At 47.7% G+C, this 24,103-nt stretch overlaps 1 protein-coding gene across 1 annotated transcript in view; it reads right to left on the bottom strand.

The window, feature by feature from the left end:
* LOC308227380 (S-adenosyl-L-methionine-dependent tRNA 4-demethylwyosine synthase TYW1-like) overlaps positions 1 to 24,103 on the bottom strand; it is a gene marked incomplete at its 5' end in the record, with an annotated part of 53,528 nt that overhangs the window by 25,388 nt on the left and 4,037 nt on the right. The window contains 4 exons of the mRNA XM_080629930.1: positions 555 to 607; positions 10,225 to 10,351; positions 21,692 to 21,814; positions 23,043 to 23,324. Coding sequence (XP_080486056.1) covers positions 555 to 607; positions 10,225 to 10,351; positions 21,692 to 21,814; positions 23,043 to 23,324 — 585 coding nt within the window. The remainder of the gene's footprint in view (positions 1 to 554; positions 608 to 10,224; positions 10,352 to 21,691; positions 21,815 to 23,042; positions 23,325 to 24,103) is intronic.

Below are 24,103 nucleotides of genomic sequence, written 5' to 3'. Positions count from 1 at the left end.
GGGATGCAGCCCAGCACACAGGGGGGTTCTACGCTCAAGCGCACACTAAGGCCGGGTCATGGGGAGCTTCTCGTCACCCAAAATCCCAAGTCCTTCTCCTCTGGGCTGCACCATCCGATCCCCACTAGACTGTGGTCACAGTCCCAGAGCAACAGGTTAAAATGCCCTCGTGTGCCCATTCCAGTGGAATGACAGACTGCAGCATCTTTGTTTCAGGGACCTCACAGTGGTGATGAAACATTCCCACTTCTCTGTGTGGTGTTCTGCTCCTGCTGTGTACCTCAAGAGGCAGGAGTGATTTTAGCAGCCAGCAGAATAACAGGAAAAAACAACAGAAAATTATATCCTCAGCTCTTGGCCACGGTAACATGCTCACTCTTCGCAGCAGGATTTTAATAGCTTGAAACGTAAAACTCCAGCTTGGAAGATGAAATTTAGTTTCATTAATGTAATACTACTTTTTTAAACAATATTTAATTTGGAAATTGTACTACCTGAGTGTCTACTTTTTTAATTTCAATTTAGAAAACGAGAGAAGGAAAGAGAGCATTTACCTTTGTCCATCGGCAGAGCTTCACCCCAGAATGGCTCCCAATCAGCTTGTAACCTGGAAACACAAAACAATAATCAAACTATTGATTTGAACCTGCAATAACTCAAACACAAAACATGCCAATTGGTACACCAAATTATTCAGCATCACAGTCTCAATGCTCTCCTTCCCCTTGGTGATGCTCCTTCCCAAGGTGATGCTACCCAGTGCTCACCCACAGTACTCCCCATTTCCTTCTGGGAGCACATGGGAGCAAAGGCCATGGCCACCCAAAGGACTTCAGACAACTTGGAACACTTTCTCCTCACCAGGTATTTATTTATATTGCTCTGTCTTGTTTGAATCAACAGAGCGAGGCCAGAAGACTTCTCTATGTGACAGGAAGGCAGACTAACAGGTCTAGCCCAGTGATGTGGAACACCTTGCTGACCCCAGGGGGTTAGGATGTGGGAAGGAACAGGACAGGGAACCAGAAGCATCCCTCAATCCCTAAGCCAACATCCCAGAACCACAGAGACCTAATTCCCACTGCTTCTTCGTAGGTCTGACCAGCCTGGAGGACAACATCTGATTCAGCAGGGAGGGCAGAGGCAAAGTACCACAATGGCTCAGCTTGAACCCAAACTTCACAGGTTCACCAATTCCACCTTCACTGGCCATGAAGGAGCTGCAGAGAGGGAGCCGCTGTGTTATGCCCAGAGGAAAGCTGACTTCACACCACTTCCCTGCTCCTCAACCAAGATCAATGCAATTTCATTTCAATTTATTGGCCCAGGAAGATTAACTCCACAGCATTTGTTAAGCACTAAGTACTATTATTACCCAAACTGCTCGAGTTGGGTTCTTTCTCTCTTTGAAAAAAGTGCCTAGGGACCAGTATGTCTGAAGGATTAAAAGTCACTTCAAAAACCAACATAAAAATACGAGGGATTTGAGAAGCCTGACTGTGTCATTCACACTGCAGCACTTACACATCGATGGCCTGGCTGTCCCCAGACCAGCACATCTCAACTGACTGCTTTAGGCTGACATTTATATTAACACTTCCAAGAGAAATATCAACTTTTAGGTATCAAGTCTCCTTCCTGCCAACTGCATGAAATTAACAGGGGAAAAAAGCCTTCTGCTCAGCAGAACTGCCTTTCATCTCCTATAGCAAGTAGCACAGTGAGCCTGCTTATATGTCACCATGTGTCTCTTGCAAGGTGAGGTCCCAGGAGAGTGTGACTGTGCCCCAAAGTCCCCCACAGCTCTGAGGACACTGAGCCATGAACTACAGTGAGAGCTGCACCAGCTAAAGATTAAACCGTGTGAAGATGCAGATGCCCACATGGCTGAGGACACTCCTGTCTCCTCACACTGGTTCTATTCTTGCTGCGGGTTAGGACCCAGGCAATTTTAGCCTGACCAGTCCCCTGAAGTGACTCTCCAGGCGACTGTACGGGCAGCACAGGGGATATGGCTGCAGAAGCAAGCCGTGGGGACCTCCTGTTACATGGCAAAGGGGCCAATGGCCACATTAAGCAGGGCTGTGGGGACATCAATGTCAGGCTGCTCCTATGTCCTGAGCTCCCTCTCCCCATCCAGCTCTGTAGGAATGGACAATATTCCAGCCTTTTCCTCCCTAAATGAATAAACCCCTATAGAGCACAGAAGAAAGAACTACTGCAAGCCAAAAAAGCCTTGGTATTTCATATGGCCGATCATCCAATCCTCTCCTGGAGAAAGACATCAGCACTTCTAACACGGAATTTATAGTCTCAAAAGCCAAATGCAATACTGGGGACACCTTTGTCTACGACTGGATGAGACCCAGAAGACCCTGTGGCAACTTCTGACCGACACTAAACTTGGAGGGACAGCCAAATGCACAACTGCATTTGCCTGCATCACATCATCTCTCCCACCCGGAGTCTGTCCTACTTATTCCTTCAGCATGTCTTTGCAAACAGGCTTCTCCAGCAAGGTCTAATCTCAGTTGAGACCTCCACATGCACCTAAAGTTTGTGTCCTCACAGGATTTCTTGACAAGAAACCTTTGCCAAACATGAAAAGGGTGCTGCACTCCTGCTCCCTCTACTACAGCTGCCCAAGGCAGGCTCCTTGCTGATGGCAAGTGGCACAGCCTCAGCCTTATTTATTCCACTTTTCAGAACCCAGCAACAGCATTCATGTAAGATCACTCTCTCACAGATCTCATCGGTAGAAGTAAGATGGCTGCTTTAAAATGGGGTTTAGATTAAAATTAAACTGGAAATGGGACATGCTCACCCAGATCTGCTACCCAGTTGTACGAAGGAAAAGAGGAAGCAGCTAAACTGAGCAAGGTGCCAAGCTCTTTAGTTACTTAAATCAACTTCCACGATGTGGAGAGCCCACAGCTTCCTTTGAAAGCCAAGAAAATTGAACCCATCCAACATCAAAACAGAGTCTTACAAACTTCAGCCAGCTTTAGTGATGAGAAGGGGTTTACTCATTTTGTTTGCTGCTGCCAGGAGTCCCAGCTAGGGTTACAAGAAGAAACAGCACATACTTGCAGAACTTCAAAACCACTGTATGAAGCTGTTGAACTTGGGCCTTAACAATGTAGGTAACTGACAGAAAGGGCGGTGACCCTGGTAAGCCACCACAGTGAGCACTGGCCACCCCATGCTTTTTCAGACTTGGAAGTTGGATAAATTAAATCAATCAGAACATTTGTTACACATCTGCTCTAAGCGAGCAGAGTCCTTCCAGCTCTGCAGAGCCTGTTTCTTCAAGCAGTTGCTTTACGGCTGGCTTGTAACACAGGCAGCCAGGGCAGTCTGGGCTAAAAGAAAGTACAAAGGTTTAAGCGAGACCAAGCAGTGCTAAGTTCCAAACCAAACATGTGAGGACGTGTGTCCAAGAATCAGTCTGAGGGGCTTCTCAGTTCTGTTTCCCCACTGCAGCTTCTGCTGAACAACCCTTGTGAAAGCTCAGGCCAGCTCATCTCTTCCACCACCTTTGCCGCAACTTCACTAGGACTCTGCCAAGGGAAATGATGGAAAAACCAAACCTTACCAATGGCCCAGAACTCTGAACCTGCCAGGACTCCCCATGAACACGTTCACTTCTCTGCTTTTAAGGCATATTACTCATGAGCAATCACTCTAACTGAATATTTGGATATAGCACCTTCCAAACAATACGGACTGTTGTCTCCGCGGGACTCTGCTCACAGTCCTGATGCATCTTCAGGTATTAAGGCTGAACAAACACAATCCACTTATTATTTCTAAAGCCTAATATTCAAAGGAATCCTTAAATTATAAGCAGGCTCATAGTAATCAGCTCAACTCCTGACTAAAGTCTTATCTAAGTCTGCATATTAGTTGATCCTGCCCTAGATAATAAATTCCGAATGAGCTAGAAGCCTGCCAAGCTTCACCAAAATTGTCATTTTATTTACTATAGAAAAACATGAATTAAGCTTTTGGGTGAAGGGAGTGTTATCATGCAGTACCACTAAGCTGATAAACATTTGGTGATTGCTGGCCCTGACAATCCAATTGGACTTTAACAGGCCATGGGCAGATTTTGAACCAAAGAGATGGCCAGCACCACGGACGGTGACTGCTCCCTTGTCTGGGGCAAAACATTTCTGTGACCATTGAAACTGCATTGCAGCATTTCAACTCTGTATTGGAAATAACAGACCCTAAAAAACAGTCCTTTAAAAGTCTTTTCACTGAAATTCAAAGAATTCATTGAGGGACCCCGCTGTACTCTCAGCCACAGAGGCAGGACACTGCTGACTACATACCCATGTTGTGTTCCAGGATATCCAACGTATTTTGGTTTTGATTGCTTACCAGTGCCATACCCATAACATGTGCTTCTAAGCTCCTGAATACATATGAATTTTGTGCATATGTGAGCTACTATGCTATTTTAGTTTTTCAAGCAGAATAGATAAGATAGATCAAATTTCTACAAGTACAACTTGTGAACTGCTTTTGAGAATGGCTGACTATTTGATCGTGGCAAAATGTCCAGAAAGAAATCCAGAGACACTTCCCAGTTCAGATCTCTACACTACCAAAAGCTGCTTTACAGGCAAGCCTTTGAAAGCACAGAGCAAAAGACTTAATTATGAAAGGATGAAGTAGAGCAGTGGTTGAAAAAAAAAATCCTCAAAAAGTACAAGAAAAGAGACCTACCCATCCTCCTCTAAGAGTGCAGTCACCATTAGCTTGGTGAAAGCCAGTCTGGTGTCACATTGTCTTCACAAACTCAAATGACTTTCAGAAGGCTTTTCTTCCAAGTAACACAGAGCTGGCAGATCAGTGTCGTTCTATCAAGCCATCTCCTTAAATAAAAGCTGTCTTGTTTGAAGCACTGATTATTTGTGGAAGCTGAAACTCTGTGCAGAAAGGGGAACTTCACACTAGGAGACTCTTTACAGGGAAATAAGGTCCCAGTTTTCTACAAGACTGCAGTTTAAAAGAGCCTGAAGTCACTGACACACAGCAGTAACCCATCACCACTGATTTAAGGAGCATTTTGCAAGTGGTAACACAACTGCTGCACTAGAACCAGCATCCAAAAGACAATGTTCTGATAAAGCTACAAAATTAGTAAGGAAAAGAAAACAAGAAATATTGCTGTTGAAAGGAACCTGTTCAAACTATATCACTACTTTATACAAATAAAGAAAGAAGTGGAATCTGGACAGTGGAATTTTTCAGATTGCCCAAGCATGATGGAGAAACACCCAGCTTCATTCCTAGCTCTGCTCAGTCTTCAAGAAAGTGCTTTTAAAAAGCACAAGTCTTGTGATTTGTGGAAGGACTTGCTTCCATGAACTCAAAGCAGGACAGAAGATATGAGACAGGACTGCAGTCAAAAAAAACTACAGTGGGAAGGTGACCTTCCCTCCAGCACTGCTTTCATTCTCCAAGTGGCCACTTCTACAGACCATAAGAAAAGCAGTTTCATTCACTGCCCAAAACCAAACCAATACAGATGGGGCCAGAAAGCCAACCAGTGTGAGCCACCCCTGTGACTACCACGGCGCAACGCAGAGCCAGCACAGACCCTGCACCACAGAACAGCCAGGGCAGTGTCATCAGCCCATCTCAGGTCCCTGTGTGTCAAAGCAACACTTGAGCTGCCTGCTGGACTTGGTGCACCCTTCCATAGAGTCAGTAGCCCGTCCAGCCTTTGAAGCAGGGGACTTCCTGCAGACAAGAGAACTTTCCTCCCCACTGCCCAGTTCTAGACAGCCCTGTCTCCAGCAGCCCACTCCAGGTTTGCCAGAACCACCAGTCCCCTCAACTGCCTGCAGGCAGATAGAACAGTGAGACTTCTGGATCAAACACAGACACTAGTAACTAAATAAATGAATAAATAAGAAATCTAAGGTTGTAACAGTGCTGTGGCTGCTCTGCAGCACACTGCAGGGTCCCTGCCACATTGCTGCCTTCAGAGTTGAAGCCGAAAAGATGTTTTGAACCAGCCCCCTACAAACTCTCCACTGGTCCCAGCAACACCATGATGGACACAAAGAGGAGGGGAAAGTCACTGCCACTCCTTGCCAACCCTTCACTTTGTTCCTTCACACTATGAATTTAAAGAATGGCTCTTTATTTTATAGCTGTACTAATGTCAATGCAAAAAACCCCAATGACCATGGGCAAACACATCACCAGTCACCTACAAAAGCTCAGACCAATCCTGGGGAGCAAAGGTGTTGGGATCCCACAGCTGCTGGACTCACACAGGACACAGAAAACCAGAGCCCAGCTCTGAAGCAAGGTGCCTCGACTGCAGTAACAGAACTGTGTTCTCAGCAGCATCAGGAGACATTCTACTGATTTAGCAAGTGTGGGTAGCCAGGGTCTGACGGTCGGAAGATATCGCGCTGTACGGAAAGATAGGGCCCCTCTCCTAGTAGCCAATTGCACTTGATTTATGATGTTAGCAGACGGAAGTGACGTTGTAAACCAAAGCTATATAACACCGTGCCGTCAAGCAATAAACGCCATTTGCCGTCCACCACATTGGTGTCAGTGAGCTTATGGCCCGAGCGGCCCAGGGCTGGTCGCTGTGACGTTCCTGAACCAGGTCGCTAAGCCTACGCGAAGGCAACAAGTGGTGCCGAAACCCGGGAACATCGCATGGACGGGTGAACGTTGGCCGGAGCAGCGAGAGCAGCCCGGCGGGGAGGATGCTCCCGGACCCACAAGGAGGATGGAGTCCATTGTGAAGGTCGTATCCGAAATACATAAACAATGGGGTATTAGTTGTAAGCCCAAAGATTTTACTCTTGCAGTAGCGAGGCTTTTACAGCTCGGGGTCGTCGAGCAGCCGGTGGATATTCTCCACCCGGAGGTGTGGGATAAATGCACCAAAGCCTTAGCTGAGGAGACTATATCCTCGGGCTCTGGCAAGAGCCTTAAATCATGGGGGAAAGTTATGCAGGCCCTGCGGAAAGCCATACATGAGCAGGAAACCTGGCAGGCTGCGAAATCCTGCCTCCGAGACACCCCAAAACTGGGGATCGGAGCAGCCACGCAGACTCCGCACCCCCCTGACATTCCCCTCCCTGACATTCCCGGCTCTCCTGAGCCTGCTGTATCTCGGGAGGGCAACACCCCCCCCAAACTCTCGAACCCAGACACGTCTTCTAACCACCGGACAAATGCAGAATCTTTTTGGGGTGGGCTGGCCGAGGAAGCAAGAAATGCTGCAAGGAACGCTGAGGCCACAGCAGGCTGGGCTGGGCCTCCGCCCTATGCACCCCATGATGGCGCCGAGCTCAAAGGCAGGGGGCGGGGCGAGGACATCTTTGGCGGGAACGGGGAGGAAAAGCCAGCCTTAACAAGCAAGCAGGAACGGGAGGGGGAGGAGAAAGCGAATGAGCACAAAGGCGGGGGGCGGGACGCGAGAGAAAAGCGGGCAGCCAATCAGAGCGGCCGCCGTAGGGCCAGTTCCCCCTCGATTGGTGGGCGGGACGAACCAATAGGGAGGAGGGGCGGGCGTAAGGGGAAGGACCGGCCCGCCCGCAAGGGGAAGGACTACCCCCCCCACAAGGGAAGCGGACGCGGCCGCAGCCCGACAAAAAGATACCGGACACCAGATACAACCGGTCAATCGAGTTCCGATTCTGAATCAGACACTAGCTGGGGATCAGACAATAGTCGGGAGGAGCAGCTCTCGACAGGTTCAAAGTTAGAGTGGCCACAAACAGAAATAAACAGAACTAAGGGTTCAGTTATCCCTGCCCAAATTAAAAAGGAATCACAGGAGGAGGAGGTCCCTCTCACGGACTGGAGGAAAATAATGATTGATTGTGCCAACTGGACCCCATCGATCCCATTGGCATTTCCAGTCCGAGTGACGGATGGGGGACAGAGGGTCCACTCACCAATAAACCCTAAGGATATACAAACAATTGTTAAAGCAATTGCAGATAAAGGTATTAATTCTGCCATGGTCTCTACCCTTATAGATGGTATCTTTGGGGCAGACGATATGCTCCCATTCGATATAAAACAAACTTGTAGATTAATTTTTGATGGAGCGGGGATGATTGTTTTTAAACAGGAATGGGAAGAAAACTGTGCGAGGCAGTTAGCCCAAGCAGTCGGGGCAGATCATCCGCTGCACGGTTCCAGTCTGCAGCGGCTGATGGGCACAGACCCAAAAATGATTACCCCCCAGGCACAGGCCCAGGGCCTGCGGGCTCACGAGGTAATGACAACCACTCGTGCAGCCAGAGAAGCTATTCGCACAGCTTCTAGAGTTGTTGCTAAGCCATCGCCATGGTCCACAATAAAACAAAATGAAAGTGAAAGCTTTACACAGTTTGTGGATCGTCTCCAGGCCGCGGTCGACTCTTCAAACCTGCCTGCAGAAGCGAAGGGCCCGGTTGTGGCAGAGTGTCTACGCCAGCAGTGTAATTCGACAACCAAAGAGATTCTGCGGTCACTCCCAGTGGGGTCAAGCATTGCAGACATGATCAAGCACGTCGCAAAGGAAGAGCATTTAACACCAATCCAAGCGGCTGTTCGCACCGCAGTCACCAATATGATGGTATGTCTTAAGTGCGGCCAGACAGGCCACGCTATAACTAGTTGCCCATTGCCCCCCCCGCGCCAGAACAGGCCCAGGGGACCGTGTTGGGCCTGTGGAAAGAAAGGACATTTTGCTAAAGACTGTAGATCTAAAGAGGGAAACGCGAAGGGGAGGGGGCACTCGGGCCACACACAGCCCTCTCCCACTTTGAATGTGAGGCGGCCCCATTATGCCAACTTCAGATTGGGCGAAGTACCCCCGAACCCGTTACCTTCTCAAGGCGTAACCAACTTTACAATTCAACCGACAGCCCTAACGAACCCGCCTCTATCTCAGGAACAACAAGGACCACCCTCTGGGAGCGGGACCCCAGGGTGGCCCTGGCACTACTTTATCGACGGTCTTCCCAGAGCATATAGGTTCAAGTTCAACTTTATCACCTCACAGAGATCTTGTCTTTTTAGTTACCTTTAATTCTACCTCGTTCTTCCAGTATACCTCTTCATTATCTACTACCTAATGTGCCTTCTGTCTTTACTCAGGAGTGTGCTTTATAGCGTAGACTTATTTTAAGGTGTGCAATCTAAATAAGATTCCTTTTTGATACAGTGTTCTTTAAGCTTATTGTTTAGGTTATATAATTATGCATAGGGAGGGGGGAAATGTGGGTAGCCAGGGTCTGACGGTCGGAAGATATCGCGCTGTACGGAAAGATAGGGCCCCTCTCCTAGTAGCCAACAGCACTTAATTTAGGAGGTAAGCAGATGGAAGTGACGCTGTAAACCTAAGCTATATAACACCGTGCCATTAAGCAATAAACGCCATTTGCCGTCCACCACATTGGTGTCAGTGAGCTGATGGCCCGAGCGGCCCAGGGTTGGTCACCGTGTCATTCCTGAACCAGGTCGCTACGCCTACGCGAAGGCAACAAGCAAGCAAGAAAAATCAAGCACATTGTCATCCTAAGAAATAAAAGAAATGGAACTTCTGAACTGCCTTCAGTCTGCAGCTGAACAGAAGCTCCCATCACCCTTCTCCTGGTTCTGCCACTCAGAACTGAGGCTTCTGAACTGCAGGGCCCTCGGTCCAGCTCTTCTCAAGCTTGTCCTCCTTTGTTTTGAAAAGGCCATTAATTTCTCTACAGCTTGTTGGAAGGCCACTGATCTGATCATCACTGGATTGGTAAAGTTCATTTGAACTACTTTCTACTCTGGAAATAAAGTTTCAGTAACAAAATCAGAGTTTGAAACAGAAGCAAAAGCAGGGACAAAGCTGATCTTTAAGTAGCCTTTGAGAAACGCACACCCTCAAAGCTGAAGGCATTTGGGACTATCATCTTCTCTCTCAAGCTGCTTAGCAGCTACATTTAGCCCTTTGAACTCTGATACACTCACCACACTCAGAGTGCATCACTCTCAGATGTATTACTCAGCTTTAGGTTCCTCCCTGAAATGATCAGGTATCAACAGCCCCTGCCTAAGCCCTGTCCTGCCCCTGGTCAGAGCCTGCCATGACTGAGGGTCCACAGCAGTACCTCTAACAAAGAACACCATCTGTCACTTGGTGTGCTAAAAGTCCACCACTAAGACTTCAAAGCCTGAGCCACCATCTGGGTCTTTGCAGAACCTCACCTTGTTTTGTGAGCGCTTCTCTCAGAGCTGGGGTTATCATCTCTCGCTTCCCACCCTCCTCCTTCCTCCAAGCGTTCTCTTGAGTCAAGCTCATTCCAACATCTCCTTCCTCGAGCTCACGTTCCCTCTGTTTAAAGACAAGGAATTACAATCATTTAGATCCAAGCATCACAGTTTAAACGCTGTGGCACAGTTAAGCCACAGACCTGCTGAGCTTAAAACTGACACAAGCATCTACACATTAATTCTTGCATTCCTGTAATTCTGCTTTTTACCCCTCTTCCCATCAGACTCTGACCTTTCAGTTTTAGATTTAAGACAGAAAATATACTAAATAAATAAATCAATCAATCACCACACCAGAAACCAGGTGGACTTGTTCTACTAACACAGCAACCAGCTTCGAGCAACCTGGGCTAGTGGAAGGTAGGTGGGGTGGAACTAGATGAGCTTTAAAGTCCCTTCTAACCCAAAGCACTGTGTGATTTTGCGATTTAGTAACATTCTCTAGGGCGTTTTAAGAAACAAGCTGTTTGAATCTCACATGAGATTGAGTGGGACCCCCAGGGTTGAAGCCCAAATGTTTCATGGCTGCACAATAACCTCATCTCTCCAGAGAGCACAAACTAGAAGGAACAAAACATTGCCTGGAGTGACAAGAGTCTGGGGGTGCAGCCCAGCACACAGGGGGGTTCTGGGCTCAAGTGCATACTGAAGCTGGGTCATGGGGAGCTTCTGGTCACCCAACACCCCCAAGTGCTTCTCCTCAGGCCTGCTCCATCCATTTTCCCCCAGCCTGTGTTTGTGCTTGGGATTGAACTGACCCAGGTGTGGGACCTTGCCCTTGCCCAACCTCATGAGGTTTGCACTGGCCCACACATAAGGAAGGAAGGAGATAAAATCTTCATCTTTTTACTATTAAGTATTAAACGAAGAGCTTCTCCTCTCACAGGCTACCATTTAACCCAGAACTAGGCCCAGGCATTCAACTGGAAAAGAAAGGCACCATCTGAGCACAGATTTGTGAGCTACTCAGAGCAAAATGCTATGCAGGATTTAGAAGTGAACACATCCTGGCCTGTCTGATCTACAATCTCACGCCAGCTTAATTCTCCCAGAAGAGCCAAAGCTGCATTATGGAACACACAGAATCATATCATACAATGGTTTTTGTTGGAAGGGACCTTAAAGAGCGTCACATCTGGTTCCAACCCCCTGCCATCATAGTATTAAAAATGCAGTGATTGACTTAAGTACAGAAGAAACATCCTGCCCAAGACAGCCTCCAGATACAGGAAAGGTCTGTCTGAATGTCAAGGGTTTGCCTCTAGTGCCTCTTACAGCAATGTCTGAGGAAAGCATCTGAATGTAAGAACAAGTAAAATTGCCTTTCTGGCAGGGCAGAAACACTTCTCAATACTCATTTTTCCTCACAGGGATGACAATTCCCCTCCCCAGTCCCGACGGAAAGCCTGTAAGGAAAATAATCAGTTGTTTTTCTCTGAGCTGCACCACCTGACTTGTTCAGCTTGGCAAGTGACTGGCTTCAGGTATTTCTTGTGGGAAACAGAATTCACACCCTGGGAGATTTACTTATTTGCTTAATAAACCTTTCGTATCTATTATTTAGGGTTTGAGTGGTGAGAGCAAAGTTAATTTTGCACAGAGCAAACTTCTCAAGCCCTGCTGATTTAGCAGAAAGTCCTGCAGCAAATCCAAGGCAAATTACAGTCTTTCCGTAACACATCAAGCAAGCAGTGATAAGAGCCAGCTTTTCAGGCCCTGGAAATACCACACCACCAAAAAACTCAGGAGTCATCCTCTGGTCTGCATTGACAAAGTATGAGAAAACCTGGGGATACACTCCAATGGTACCTCCAGGCTCAGCACAGCTCCTGCTACAGGCTGCAGGAAGGGGTTTTGCTACTGCCATAGAAGCAGACTCGAGTAAAACCAACTGAGCCTCAGATCTAAGGACTTAACGATCACCTCCTCTACACGTGAACGTGAAAACCCCACCTCTTCCCTTTCACTGCCATACAGGCAGAGCAACAGGCAGCAGCACATAGTTTATGGGAAAGCAGAAGCCCATTTTTGATGGGTCAAGAGCAGAGGATGTCTGACACAGGGCACAGACACAGACAAGGACCTCAGCATTCTGTGAGAACCTTATGAAGCTCAGCAAGGCCAAGGGCAAGGATTTGCATGTGGGTTGGGACAATTCCAGGCACAAACACAGCCTGGGGGAGAACGGATTGAAAGTAGTCCCGAAAAGAAGCACTTGGGGGTCCTGGTCTATGAGAAGCTCCCCATGACCTGACTTCAGTGGGTGCTTGAGCCCAGAACCCCCCTTGTGTGCTGGGCTGCACCCCCAGAGCATGAGCAGCAGGTCAAGGGAGGGGATTCTCCACCTCTACTGTGCTCTGTGAAGACCCTTCCCTGCAGTCCTGATCCAGCTCTGGGGCAACAGCACAAGAGGGACATGGAGCTGCTGGAGCGAGGCCAGAGGAGGCCATGGAGATGCTGCCAGGGCTGGAGCAGCTCTGCTCTGGAGCCAGGCTGAGAGAGCTGGGCTGGGGCAGCCTGGAGAAGAGAAGGCTCCTTAAGGGGAGACCTCAGAGCAGCTCCAGTGCCTAAAGGGGCTACAGGAAACCTGGAGAGGGGCTTTGGACAAGGGCCTGTAGGGATAGGCCAAGGGGAATGGCTTTAATCTGCCAGAACAGGGGAGACTGAGATGAGCTCTTAGGCAGAAGCTCTTCCCTGTGAGGGTGCTGAGGCGCTGGCCCAGGGTGCCCAGAGAAGCTGTGGCTGCCCCATCCCTGGCAGTGTTCAAGGCCAGGTTGGACACAGGGGCTTGGAGCAAGCTGCTCCAGTGGAAGGGGTCCCTGCCTGTGGCAGGGGTTGGAGCTGGATGAGCTTTAAGGTCCCTTCCAACCCAAAACACCCTGTGATTCTATGCCAAGGCAGAGGTGCCGCTGCCCCTCTGACAAATCTCAGTTCAAGCTTTTCAAGAGATTTCCTACAAATATACCTACCAAACTCATCCTCTGTCACATCCAAATATGACCCACAGGACATACAACTGCCACTTCTCCTCTTTGATGTGCTCTCTCCAGGATGCCAAGGTGCCCATTACATCCATGTGTTTTCCATCTTATTACATCAAATACTCTTCAAACTAATATTGCAGAGGTGAAGAAAAAAATAAGAAAAATAGAAGACCTAAACAGCATGCAAAGTAGTATTCCCTAAGTTAACTGAATTGATCATTTTTAGCCACATGGCTCGATACACTCATGTGCCTTGGCTGAAAATTCACCCTCCCGAGAAGTTTCTACTCCCAGAAGGAAAATGACACCCAGAATATCTTCTGCCCAAACATCTTTCCTACTTAACCTCCCAGATACCAAACAGGAGGCAAACCCTGGCCTTCTTGTGGCCCCATCCATCAGAAGGTTCCAGGGCCTTTTAATCAATGGAAGGCACAAACTTTAAGAAAACAAAAATCAAGGGCTGGAGCCAGGACTACCAGAACCAGCGCTGAGGGAAAACGTTGGCAAGGCTGTCAGACAGAAAGCCTGCCTGGCAGCAAGGAACACTGCTACAACATTCTCAGTGCAGTTGTTAAATGGAGTACTAAAGTTCATGGATTACATGAATGAAGAGCTGAAGTTCACACCCACAGAGCTCTGGAAGCAATACTGCAGTGGCAAGAGGACAGCTACAAAAGCTGACAACTTGTCTCTTAGTTCAGGCTCATCTCAGTGGCACCACAGACAAGAACCACCTGGGGGTTCAGAAAAGTGGATTAGACATCAGGCTGCCCACAGGAACAGTACTTGGCTCCTTGCAAAACAACCTTCTACAGGACTACCACATACAGGGAGAAACCGGGACAGGGAGCAGACTTCCACACAGCTTCTCCTGAACACAACAGAAGAGGAAAGCCCTGCTAGTGCACGTGGGCATCTTCCTGCTCCAGGTACAAAGCTCTGGCTGTCACAACCCAACTCAACAGATGGTGACAGCCCTGCAGTTTACTCAGCCCACAGATGAAAGGCTCTGCCAGTCTTACACAGCACGGGATGCTCTCACTGCTGTCAGTCACAGGGAGAATGGCTTTGAGCATTTGCAAGTGAGCACAAAGATGAATACTGGAACCTTGGATTGAGTAATCTGTGAACCAGCAAACACCCCAACAGCAAGAAAACCTTGTTAGAACTAGCTGCTAGAGTCAACAGAAACACAAGCTCCATACCCGCTCCAGTTAAGCACAAAAGCCTGAAGCAAAAAGCAGACAAGGGCTGAAGAATGACAGCTGAGAGATGGGGATCTTGGCAATCCATTACCCAGCCAGGACTGCCAAAGGACGTGTCCTGATCAAGAGCAAAATCTCATGGCATGTATTTTCAAGAAGTGTCCCTGAATCAGGGAAGGCCCCTGAGAAGCTCTCTCGGAAGCGAGACTTTTACTCCTGGAACAGAAACCTTTGTGACTATTCCATAACCAGCTGGAAGGAAGTCTCCATCCACACATATCTCCCTGCACAGCAGAGTAACAGAATGTCCCTCACCTTATGCTGAGGCAGCAGGTACTAGCTGCCAGCCAAAGGAAGGATGCTATTCAAGCAGACCTGCAGCTCAGCCTCCACAGGGGGAATCTTGCACTTTCTTTCCTTTGAAAAGTCAATGCTGAGGGTTTTGGACATATACAACAGCATTTGAAAACCCAAATTCATGCAGACACGTAATAAGGGAAGACTTCTGCTGCTATCCAGCCACCTCAGTCTGCGAGGGTACTGCACATCTGTGAAATACAAGTGGGTAAATGATCTACCAACATCCCATTTTCCTGTAGTTCAACATCAGCCAGAATCCTCACGGATAAAACAATTCCCAGATCACAACTGTAAAAATACATCTGCAGGGCTCCAGAGGGGTCGAAGGTTGCTTCCCTGAGCTATAACATCCCTGCTGTGCTGGAGGGAAAGCTTTGCAGCAGGTCATGAAGCCACAACTCCATCTGCTGAACAGTTCTGCCAACGTTTGTTTGATTTGGGAAACTTCCTTGCACACACCATAAAGAGTGATTCCCAAAGGAGCCAAAAGAAAACTAACAATGTGCCTGTCTCCACCCAAAAGTCACTCCCTTATAGTTGAAAGTTGGGCCATATAGTCACACTTTTATTCCTTTCTTCTGTGCTACGGTAACCACAACTAAAATCCAGGTAAATGTGATTTAAGCAGCGACCCAAAGCCCCACTTGCCAAAATCACAGCCCAGAAAGTCTGGAATAATTCGGCACTTCACCCTCTGAAGGGGGACACAGCCCAGTTCCATGCACACAACCACACCAGCTGCTTTGCCAGCAAAGCCTTGTGCTTCACACCTGGGGCTCTCCTGCATGTTTGTTCATAGCAGATGATACATAACAGTTCTCTTCCTTTAAAACCTATCAACCCATGCTTGTTTGGGCAGTGCTGATGGGTCACGGGGACCAGCCCAACTGAGCTGGGTCAGACTGACCCCTACACAGGGAGCACAGATCCAGCCCCAGACTGCCACCAGACACTGGCAAAGGCTCTGCCAGTGGCAAAGAGGAACATCATTTCCTTGTGCAAAAGCTTCACTGCGTTATTACAAGAAAATGGTTTTCACAATTACATTGAAAAATGTCCAGATGGTTTGGCACATGTTAGTACTCCATGTAGCACAGAAACAGTTTAATGCCATTATAGCATCCAGCTCCTTCTGTAGAGCTGAGAGAATGCTACTTCTGTTCTCTTAGTGCCACTCTCTTCTGTTGAGAAAGCTTTTTGGAAAGATTGCATCTCCTCTGCACATCCACAGCGCCTACCAAAATGCAATCCCCATCTCATGCCAAGCCTCCGCAACCCAACAGCAAGAGAGGGATGTCAGAACAGCACCTCTGACACACGAACAAGGACAGGTGAATACTTTACCTGCTTTGGCAACACAAGTATCAGCAAAGGCAGCAAAATTGTGGCTCCCCTTGTAACAGGAAAGACAAAGCAACTCCCATTCTCCAAAGCTGCTTTTCACAGAGAGCAGGCGGACACTGGACAAGGTGAGGATGTGTTTGCGCTTGAGAGCCACCTACAAACTGCACTGACCACTGCAAGCAAGAACTTGGAGAGCTGCAGCAGGTGCAGGCCCAGCCTGCAGGGCTTGTCCCACAGGACATGAGTGCAGCCACTGCACCTCCTAACACCGGATTCAACTGATTCATTTGATGACAGACACTGCACTCCCACAAGACATCCTTGTGCTACTCTCCTTGGATACAGCAATGAAATCAACAGGCCACTTGCTCCATGCTTCTCCCAGGAACTACCCTCAGCAGATAACTCCTGTGTGCATTGGTTTGTGGGCGTCTCTCAGCTGTGTTACTTGGCTGACAAGCACCTTAAAACATGCCTAGGAAAAAAAAGCACCTGATCAATGCAGCACAAAGCTTCTGGGAAGTGGGAGCCAGATGGGCTGAGCTGCTGCAGGACAAACCCTGGTCATCTCCAACCACAGGTGCTCAGGAAAAGGCTGCAAACACCACTGGGGGTGAATTTCAGACTTCCAGGCTTTTTTATAACCATCAGCTCTGCTTCACTCCCCTGTTATTAATTTACAGCAGACTGAAGAACAGCGAGGGCTATGGCATCTACCAGCCAGAGCAAAAAGAAGTCTCCATTCACAGAGCTCATCACCCTACAGGCTCGTCAAGGGAGCCACTATCACACCACATGCCAAACACAAGGTCCAGCCTGAGCTTACCTTTAAGGTAACTTCTCTTTTTCCACTCTTGTTTATCAGGGACTCCCAAGTTCTGCACAGAAAAGGCAAGCCTCAAGAGCTCTTGTAATGTTATTTATGAATTATAATCCTTTTCAATAGACAAGATTTAGAGAAGAAAGAATTGAAGGAAAGGGTGAAGCATCCCTGTGACAAATCCAGATTTTAATGCTAAGAGTAGTCCCCAAGCAGTTAAAGGATATTTATCAAAGCTTGTTTTAAAAGGCAGGCTCACACTGAATTCTGAGCTACAGCAGCAGAGGTCAAAGCCCACCGCAGCCAAATGAGCTGCTGCAGATAAAAGCACAGTGTTCCTACAGGAATCTTTCACACATTAAAAGTTCCAGGAAGTTTTTGGAGAGCTCTAAACATGTACAGCAGTTTTTGTTGATTTTAAATCTGACAGTTAAGTACCCCAGCCTCAGGCAGGTACCTTAAAATACAGCTAACAATTCTTGTGGACTCCAAGAAGTTTCTGCCTGCAACTCAAAGTTGCAGACAACCCTTTTTCTGTAAGCCTTATACCTTAAGCACCTTCTATCTTAACACTCACCGCCTCATTTCAAATAGAACTTCACCAGAAGTTTCTTCATCCAGTGTCAGCAAGGTTTGGTCTTGCACAGCCCTCAAATGCTCACAAAGGGGGTGACCAACAGTCCCAGTGCTGCTGAACAGCTTCCCATAGAATGACTTTTCAGGGGAGAGTGCCAAAGGGGATCAGGAAACATCCTCCGTGGCAAATGCACACAGAAGGAAACAAACTTCTTGACCATATACTGTTTCCTGTAAACCCTATCCCATTCTTGCACTCTCATACACCCCACACACACCCCCTTTTTTTATGTACATTGCAAATGTGACTCTCAGCATCATTAAACTTTCTGTTTGGGAAATCAAGAACATTAATTTCAAAACTGTGTCAAGAGAATATGTTCATTTGATTGCTTCCCAGCCCATCAACAGAAAATTAGGGTATTATCATCACTATTACACATGCCTGCAGTTTAGAAATACAAAGGTTAATAAAGCCATTTCATTCCCTGGGAACAAGTCTAGATTGATCTGTCTTTCCAGTCTATCACAGTCTCCCAGCTGTGAGAAATAATCTACTTGAAGGAATGGTGTCCCTCTGATTAACAGCAGTCCTGCACGCCACAAACACACCCATTAGATTTCACATGTGATCTGATAAATACATTTCAGGGGAGAAACTTTGGAGGAAAAAGAAAATGTGCCACAACTGTAGAAGTTCACTTAGTTACTAAATTCACTAAGAACCACCACTGCCTTCTCCTGGTGCATAAAAGCCATTTGGAGAACAGGTTCTAGGCCTAGAAACAAGCAGCTGAAAGGGTGGTAAATGCAGAGAAAGCCCAGACTTTCACCCAGTTACCTGTGCATCATCCATCCCTGCCTGGCACCACAGCCTTGGATCACCAGGCACCCAACAGAAGCAGCCTCAGACCTCCCCAAACCTCCTTCAGGCCACTATTTCCCATTACCCACTGGTGAACTTCCATCAGCAGCAATGCCCCTCATGAAACCACAGGCATTATCTGCACTCACATCAAGGCCTGGGTCCAGCTCAGGACCCTGACCAGCATTATCTGCAGCTATATTCCCCTGCAGCAAGTTCCACAAGTTGAATTACTCAGCAAACAAAGGCTGGCTTTTAGCAGCTCTGAAGTAGTCCCCACCACATAGTACGTGATTTGGTACACCAAGTGTGGGATTTACTTTTGTATCAGCCACCATTTGATATATTTGAATGATTTCCTGTTGCCACCCAACCTCGTGCCAATTTTTGTGCTCAGACTCAGTGTGCAAAAGGCACCAGCACCTTCAGCTGCGCACCTGCACCTTCAGAAGCTCTTTGAAACTCCACCTCTTTCCCAAGGGAGAGTAGCTCCCTGAGAGTAGGTCCTAAGTAGAATAGCTACGACTGACAGGAAAAGAGCTTCTGGCATTCACCTTGAACTACTGAATTCATCTGCCTGACCCAAACGATCGCAAGAACCCAGCATCTGTCTCAAGCCCTTTGATACTTTGTGAAGTGCAGTGAAGCATAGGGAAAAAAGCAGGAGAACAGAACTCAGCCTTGACTTCCATCAGGTCAGGCAACAGGAGATGGATGCAAAATTAAATGAAGATCACCTGCAGAGATGTGAGGAAACGTTTATTAGATAAAACTCCACAGCTTCACTCTGATAGCCCATAAAAAGCAGGACAACAAGGAATTCTGACCATCTGTGACTGTACATATGTCTTATCCACGAGTGACTCTCACTAGAGGCACTACTTGCCTGCAGAAGAGATCAAAGCTGGACCCTAAGTTGCTGCAAATTAACCATATTGCACAGGCAGAACCTGCTATTCCATCTCCTATTTGCAGAGGAGTTACAACACTGACATCTACAAAATCTGTGCTCAAAACTGTTTAGGAACATTTCAAACCCAAGTAACTTTGTGTTTGAAGAAGCACCTGATACAATCCTGAAGTGCATCAGTTCTCTTTAAACTTGTTAGCTTGTGTGTGGATAGTTCAGCTACAAAAACCCAAAGCATTGCCTGTGCTGGGAGGGATTACTGCAAGACAACAGATGATGTCAGTGTAAAACAAGCGTCAGATTCATTTCACACAGTTCAGCATTCTGCAAGAGGAAAAACGGCTCAAGGGACAAGGCAGCTCATGTGGAAAAGAAAAGTTCTTGTTGCACAAACTCACAGCCACTAAAGTGAGGCCGTGACTTAAACCAAGATTTAAACAACTAAATCTCCCTGCCTGGGAGCAGGAGAGGCTGATCATGACAAATTACTTTCATAAATGCAGATCATCCTGCTCTTTCATATCAAGTCTTCAGCATTTATTTTAACTGTAGTTAATAACTGCCCCTATGGGACCGTTTTACAATTCAAGTGTTTGCATAAACCTGCTGCGGGTCAACGTGCACATTCCCCGGGAGATTCGTCACCCAGACACAGTCATTCCTCCTCCAGCTAATGAAGGACAGCCAGCAGCTCGGGCTCCTCAGGATATACGTACAGACCTATCTTCTGCCATTGCCTCACTCAAGAGAGCTGAGGACTTACATGAAGTCACCGCTGGAAGCCCTTTCACCTCTACCTACTCTGGTTACAGAAGCATGAAACCAGAAATGTAGATTACAGCTAGGCTCATCAGCCATGCAGAACAGGAATAGAGGGGCCAGGAATGAGAACTACATCTTTTAAGCTTCAAAATTAACCCAAAGTCCTAGACATGACTAGAGCAGCGCAGCTCAGTGGCATCAGTAATACAAAAAGGATGATCCATGGCTTTAGGGCCTCCTGTCTCACCAGCTGGCCACAGCGCATATACAAAAGGGCCAGGACACTTCCATGCACAAGAGTGTACTTCCAGTCCCTCAACACCTCCACTCTCAGGACTTCACCATTTGCAGAGGAAAGAGGGCAGCATCCAGCTGTCATGGCAGAACAACCGTTTGTCATCAGATCAGAAATGGCAGCTCATAGCTGCTGATGAGTGTCTTTGCCTGGCAGCACTTGTCACTGACTGGTGGTGGAGGAGAAAGGACCACAGCACAGCCACACAGGGAGAGACTGAGCCCTTCTTCCCTCCAATTGGTTCATCTTCTCCTGCAACCTGCAGTGCACCAGGTCCATACAAGCTCAGGGGCAGGAGCTCTCACACAGCAGCCTGCCTTGCCCCACGTCACTGGAGCTACTCTCCTCACAGAGCTTGTTACGAGCAGTGGGGAGGATTTTATCTCCTTTCCCCTCCCTAAGGTCAGGAACAGAGATCCGTGCTCTCTTTCCTCCAGAGCACACAGCCTCCTGTGATCCAAGGCCTGGAGTTTCAGGACAAAGATGTGAGAAGTCCACAGTGTAGAGCCATGCAAGACAAGGACGGTGCAGTTACAGACAGAGGTAGGTTTGTTGAGGAAGGGGTGGAGAGCAGCTCAAGGATGCACAGGAAAGACACCACCACAGAAAGATTGCTAAGGGTAGCATTTTCAGCAGGTGGCAACACAGACATCCCAGGTCCCTCCTGGGCACACCCTTCCCATCCCAACTGCCAACTGCTCAGCCAGCAAAAAGTGTGGGGAACAAAGGAAGGCTTAGCCTAGTACCTATGCGTATTCTCACTCCTTCCTGTGTGCTAACCAGGTAAAGGCATCTGATGTATTCTGTTGGCAGACTGCACACAGAAAATGAAACATGAACAGACCCACACAGGAAGGGAGACAGCAACATCCTGGCATAAAGCAGGATTATGGTTGTCTTTGCCAGGCTCAGCACAGGTCAGATCAAGCTCCCACAGGCAGATCCAGTAACAAGATTTGTGTTTAGATCCTGGACTGTGAATCACAGCAACAGAGACGGATATTCAGATCTGAACAGTGGAAGTCGTTTTCCCTCTGACTGACAATAAAAGGTTACCACTGCAGTATTTGCTCAGCAAACAAGTCCCAGTTAGCCAGGAAGTATATCTAACACACCTCCACGTATAGTCTTGCCCGGGGACAGGTTCTCCAATAGCTCCTAATTTACTCTCCCTTTAACTAGACCCAACCAATTCAAATCCAGCAAGTGTATTTTAATCAATTCAACTGATCACTCATAAAGACCTGATAGTTCCATACTCATTGTAACAGTGGTACCTTTGTTTCCTTCATGTGCCTCATGATATTGCCAAGATCTTCAACATCAAGGACAGAACTTGCCCCTCCAGCTTCCTCAGCATCAGCCTCCTCCTCACTACTGCTTTCAAACAACTCCTCTGCCTGTGTAAGAGATCAGACAAAAATCCAAGTGAGAAATGTACCTGAATGTTAAACATTAGATCTTCATCTATGCTAACCAGTGAAATCAGCTCTCACACTCGGCAAAGATACTGAAAAACAAGGAACAGTTTACCAATAACCTGTATAATGTGTACAAGATACATTTAAACCTGGGGCTTTCTTTGGTGTGTATTTAAGAGTTCAGTAGCACAGACTGCCTGAAGCTCAGCCCAGCTTTCTTGCCTCCAGATTACTTCCTTTCCCTCATGTGCCCATCGATCCCATGACAGGCAATCAGAGAAGTCAGACTCCCACTGTGTACTGTGATCATCTGGAAGCCTAAACCCCTTCAATTCCTTCAAGTGCCCCTTGGTGTCTGATGAACAGTGAGTGAGAGATCTGCTTTTCAAGTCAAACTCTTCACAGAGCAGAAACATTGTCTCGCTTTTTGTACACAGGCAAGGTACAGCAGAAGAGCACTGGTGGAACAGCAATGTTTATTGTTCTTGTTCCTGCAGCAGGCAGCACCCTCAAACCCACTCAGACAGAAGAGACCTTGTTTTCCTAACAAATTCAATATGGCCATCACAGTCATTTCCAACCCACAGCAAACGCTTTTGCCGGCAGGATTAAAGTGCCACAGCAGCTCTGGGTCTTGCATTATAGAGCAAGTGAGAGGATTTCTTATCCAAGCCTGCAATCAACAAACACTCCAGAAGACACATAAATGATTACAGACACACATTCAGAGCAAATACAGGACTTCTCAGATAACACTCCCCCAAGTGCCTTTGGAAAAATCCTTGGGATGCAGGCAAAGCACCTAAATTTCCCCAAGTTGAAGCGGGTTAACTGTTCACAGAGAACTAAATGTGAAGTGAACTTGGCCATGAGACAAAGCAAAGGCCCTGAAGAGAACCCAGGCTGGCTCCCTGGAGCATGTATCACAACACATACCTCCCCCTACTCAAGAGGAAGACTCCCTCATCATACACATGCCATCTAGCCTAGGTCCATCAGCCATCACTAATTCTTTGGTCCTTTTTGGGTGGCTTATTCTACTTGCTATCTGCCATGGGATCTCATCCCTCTTCCCCCTCTGCTCCAGAAAAAAAGAGGTATCAAGCTCCCACGGCACCCCTCTGGGCTGTAGGAGAAAGGAGAGAACTCAAACAGTGCTACAAGAGGTACTAAACCAGAAATAAGGTCCCACGGATTTGGGCTTTACCTCAGTATTCTCATATTCCGATACCCCATGTTCATGATCTGAACTCTCCCTGCTCTGCTTCCCTGGAGATTTGCACTTCCCTTTCTTGCACTTCCCACTGCAGGGCTTCTTTTCTCCTTTGCAGAGGGCCTGAAGCCGACTGAGGAACTTGGCTTTCCAAGCTTCAAAGTCGGCCTCAATGGTGCCATGCTTGCTCTGGGCCACGTTACAGTCCCCCTCGGCACGAGTCATGATCCGGCTGGCGCTGAGCATCCACAGCCACCTGTCAATATTTCTTCCAACCTGGGATAAGATCGAAGTTAAGAGGAAAATTAAATGAAGGCCAAGTTAAACAAAGCAGGCAACTAAGAAAGCAAGCACCAAGCCTGGAAAGAGGGCTGCACAGGACTGCAGGACAGGGACTTCTGGACTCTCCCTCGCCTGCTGGCTCAGAGCGCACACAGTCTGAACACCACCACACCTGGATCAGACATTACAAAAAAAACGCTTCCCTGTGAGGGTGCTGAGGCGCTGGCACAGGGTGCCCAGAGAAGCTGTGGCTGCCCCATCCCTGGCAGTGTTCAAGGCCAGGTTGGACACAGGGGCTTGGAGCAAGCTGCTCTAGAAGAAGGTGTCCCTGCCCGTGGCAGGGGGCTGGAACTCAAAGAGCTTTAAGGTCACTTCCAACCCAAAGCATTCTATGATTGAAAACACCTCTGCTATCAAACCCATGTGATAAGAGGTGAGCTCTGGAAACAAGCTCCTTTATGCTATGCTTGGTCAAAACGGCCACATGCCTAACACATTTCTTGTGGCTCCAGTTACGTAAACATAACAACCAGGTGGCAAGTCATGCCATTTTTCTGACCAAGATGAAACTCATTACAAGGCTTAGATACTGCCGTACGCTCACTTCTATGGGCAACCTGTGCCAGTGTCTCACCAAAATCACAGGGAAGAATTTTTTCCCTAATGGCCATTCTCAGTTTCCCATCTGCCAGGTTAAAGCCATTCCCCCTTGTCCTGTACCTACAGCCCCTCTCCAGGTTTCTCATCAGACCCTTTAGGCACTGGGAGCTGCT

This window comes from Psittacula echo (assembly GCF_963264785.1).
Source record: "Psittacula echo genome assembly, chromosome: 15".
NCBI lineage: Eukaryota > Metazoa > Chordata > Aves > Psittaciformes > Psittacidae > Psittacula > Psittacula echo.
Note: the sequence above shows the minus strand (reverse complement) of the source record. Positions and strands in the feature narration are given on the sequence as shown.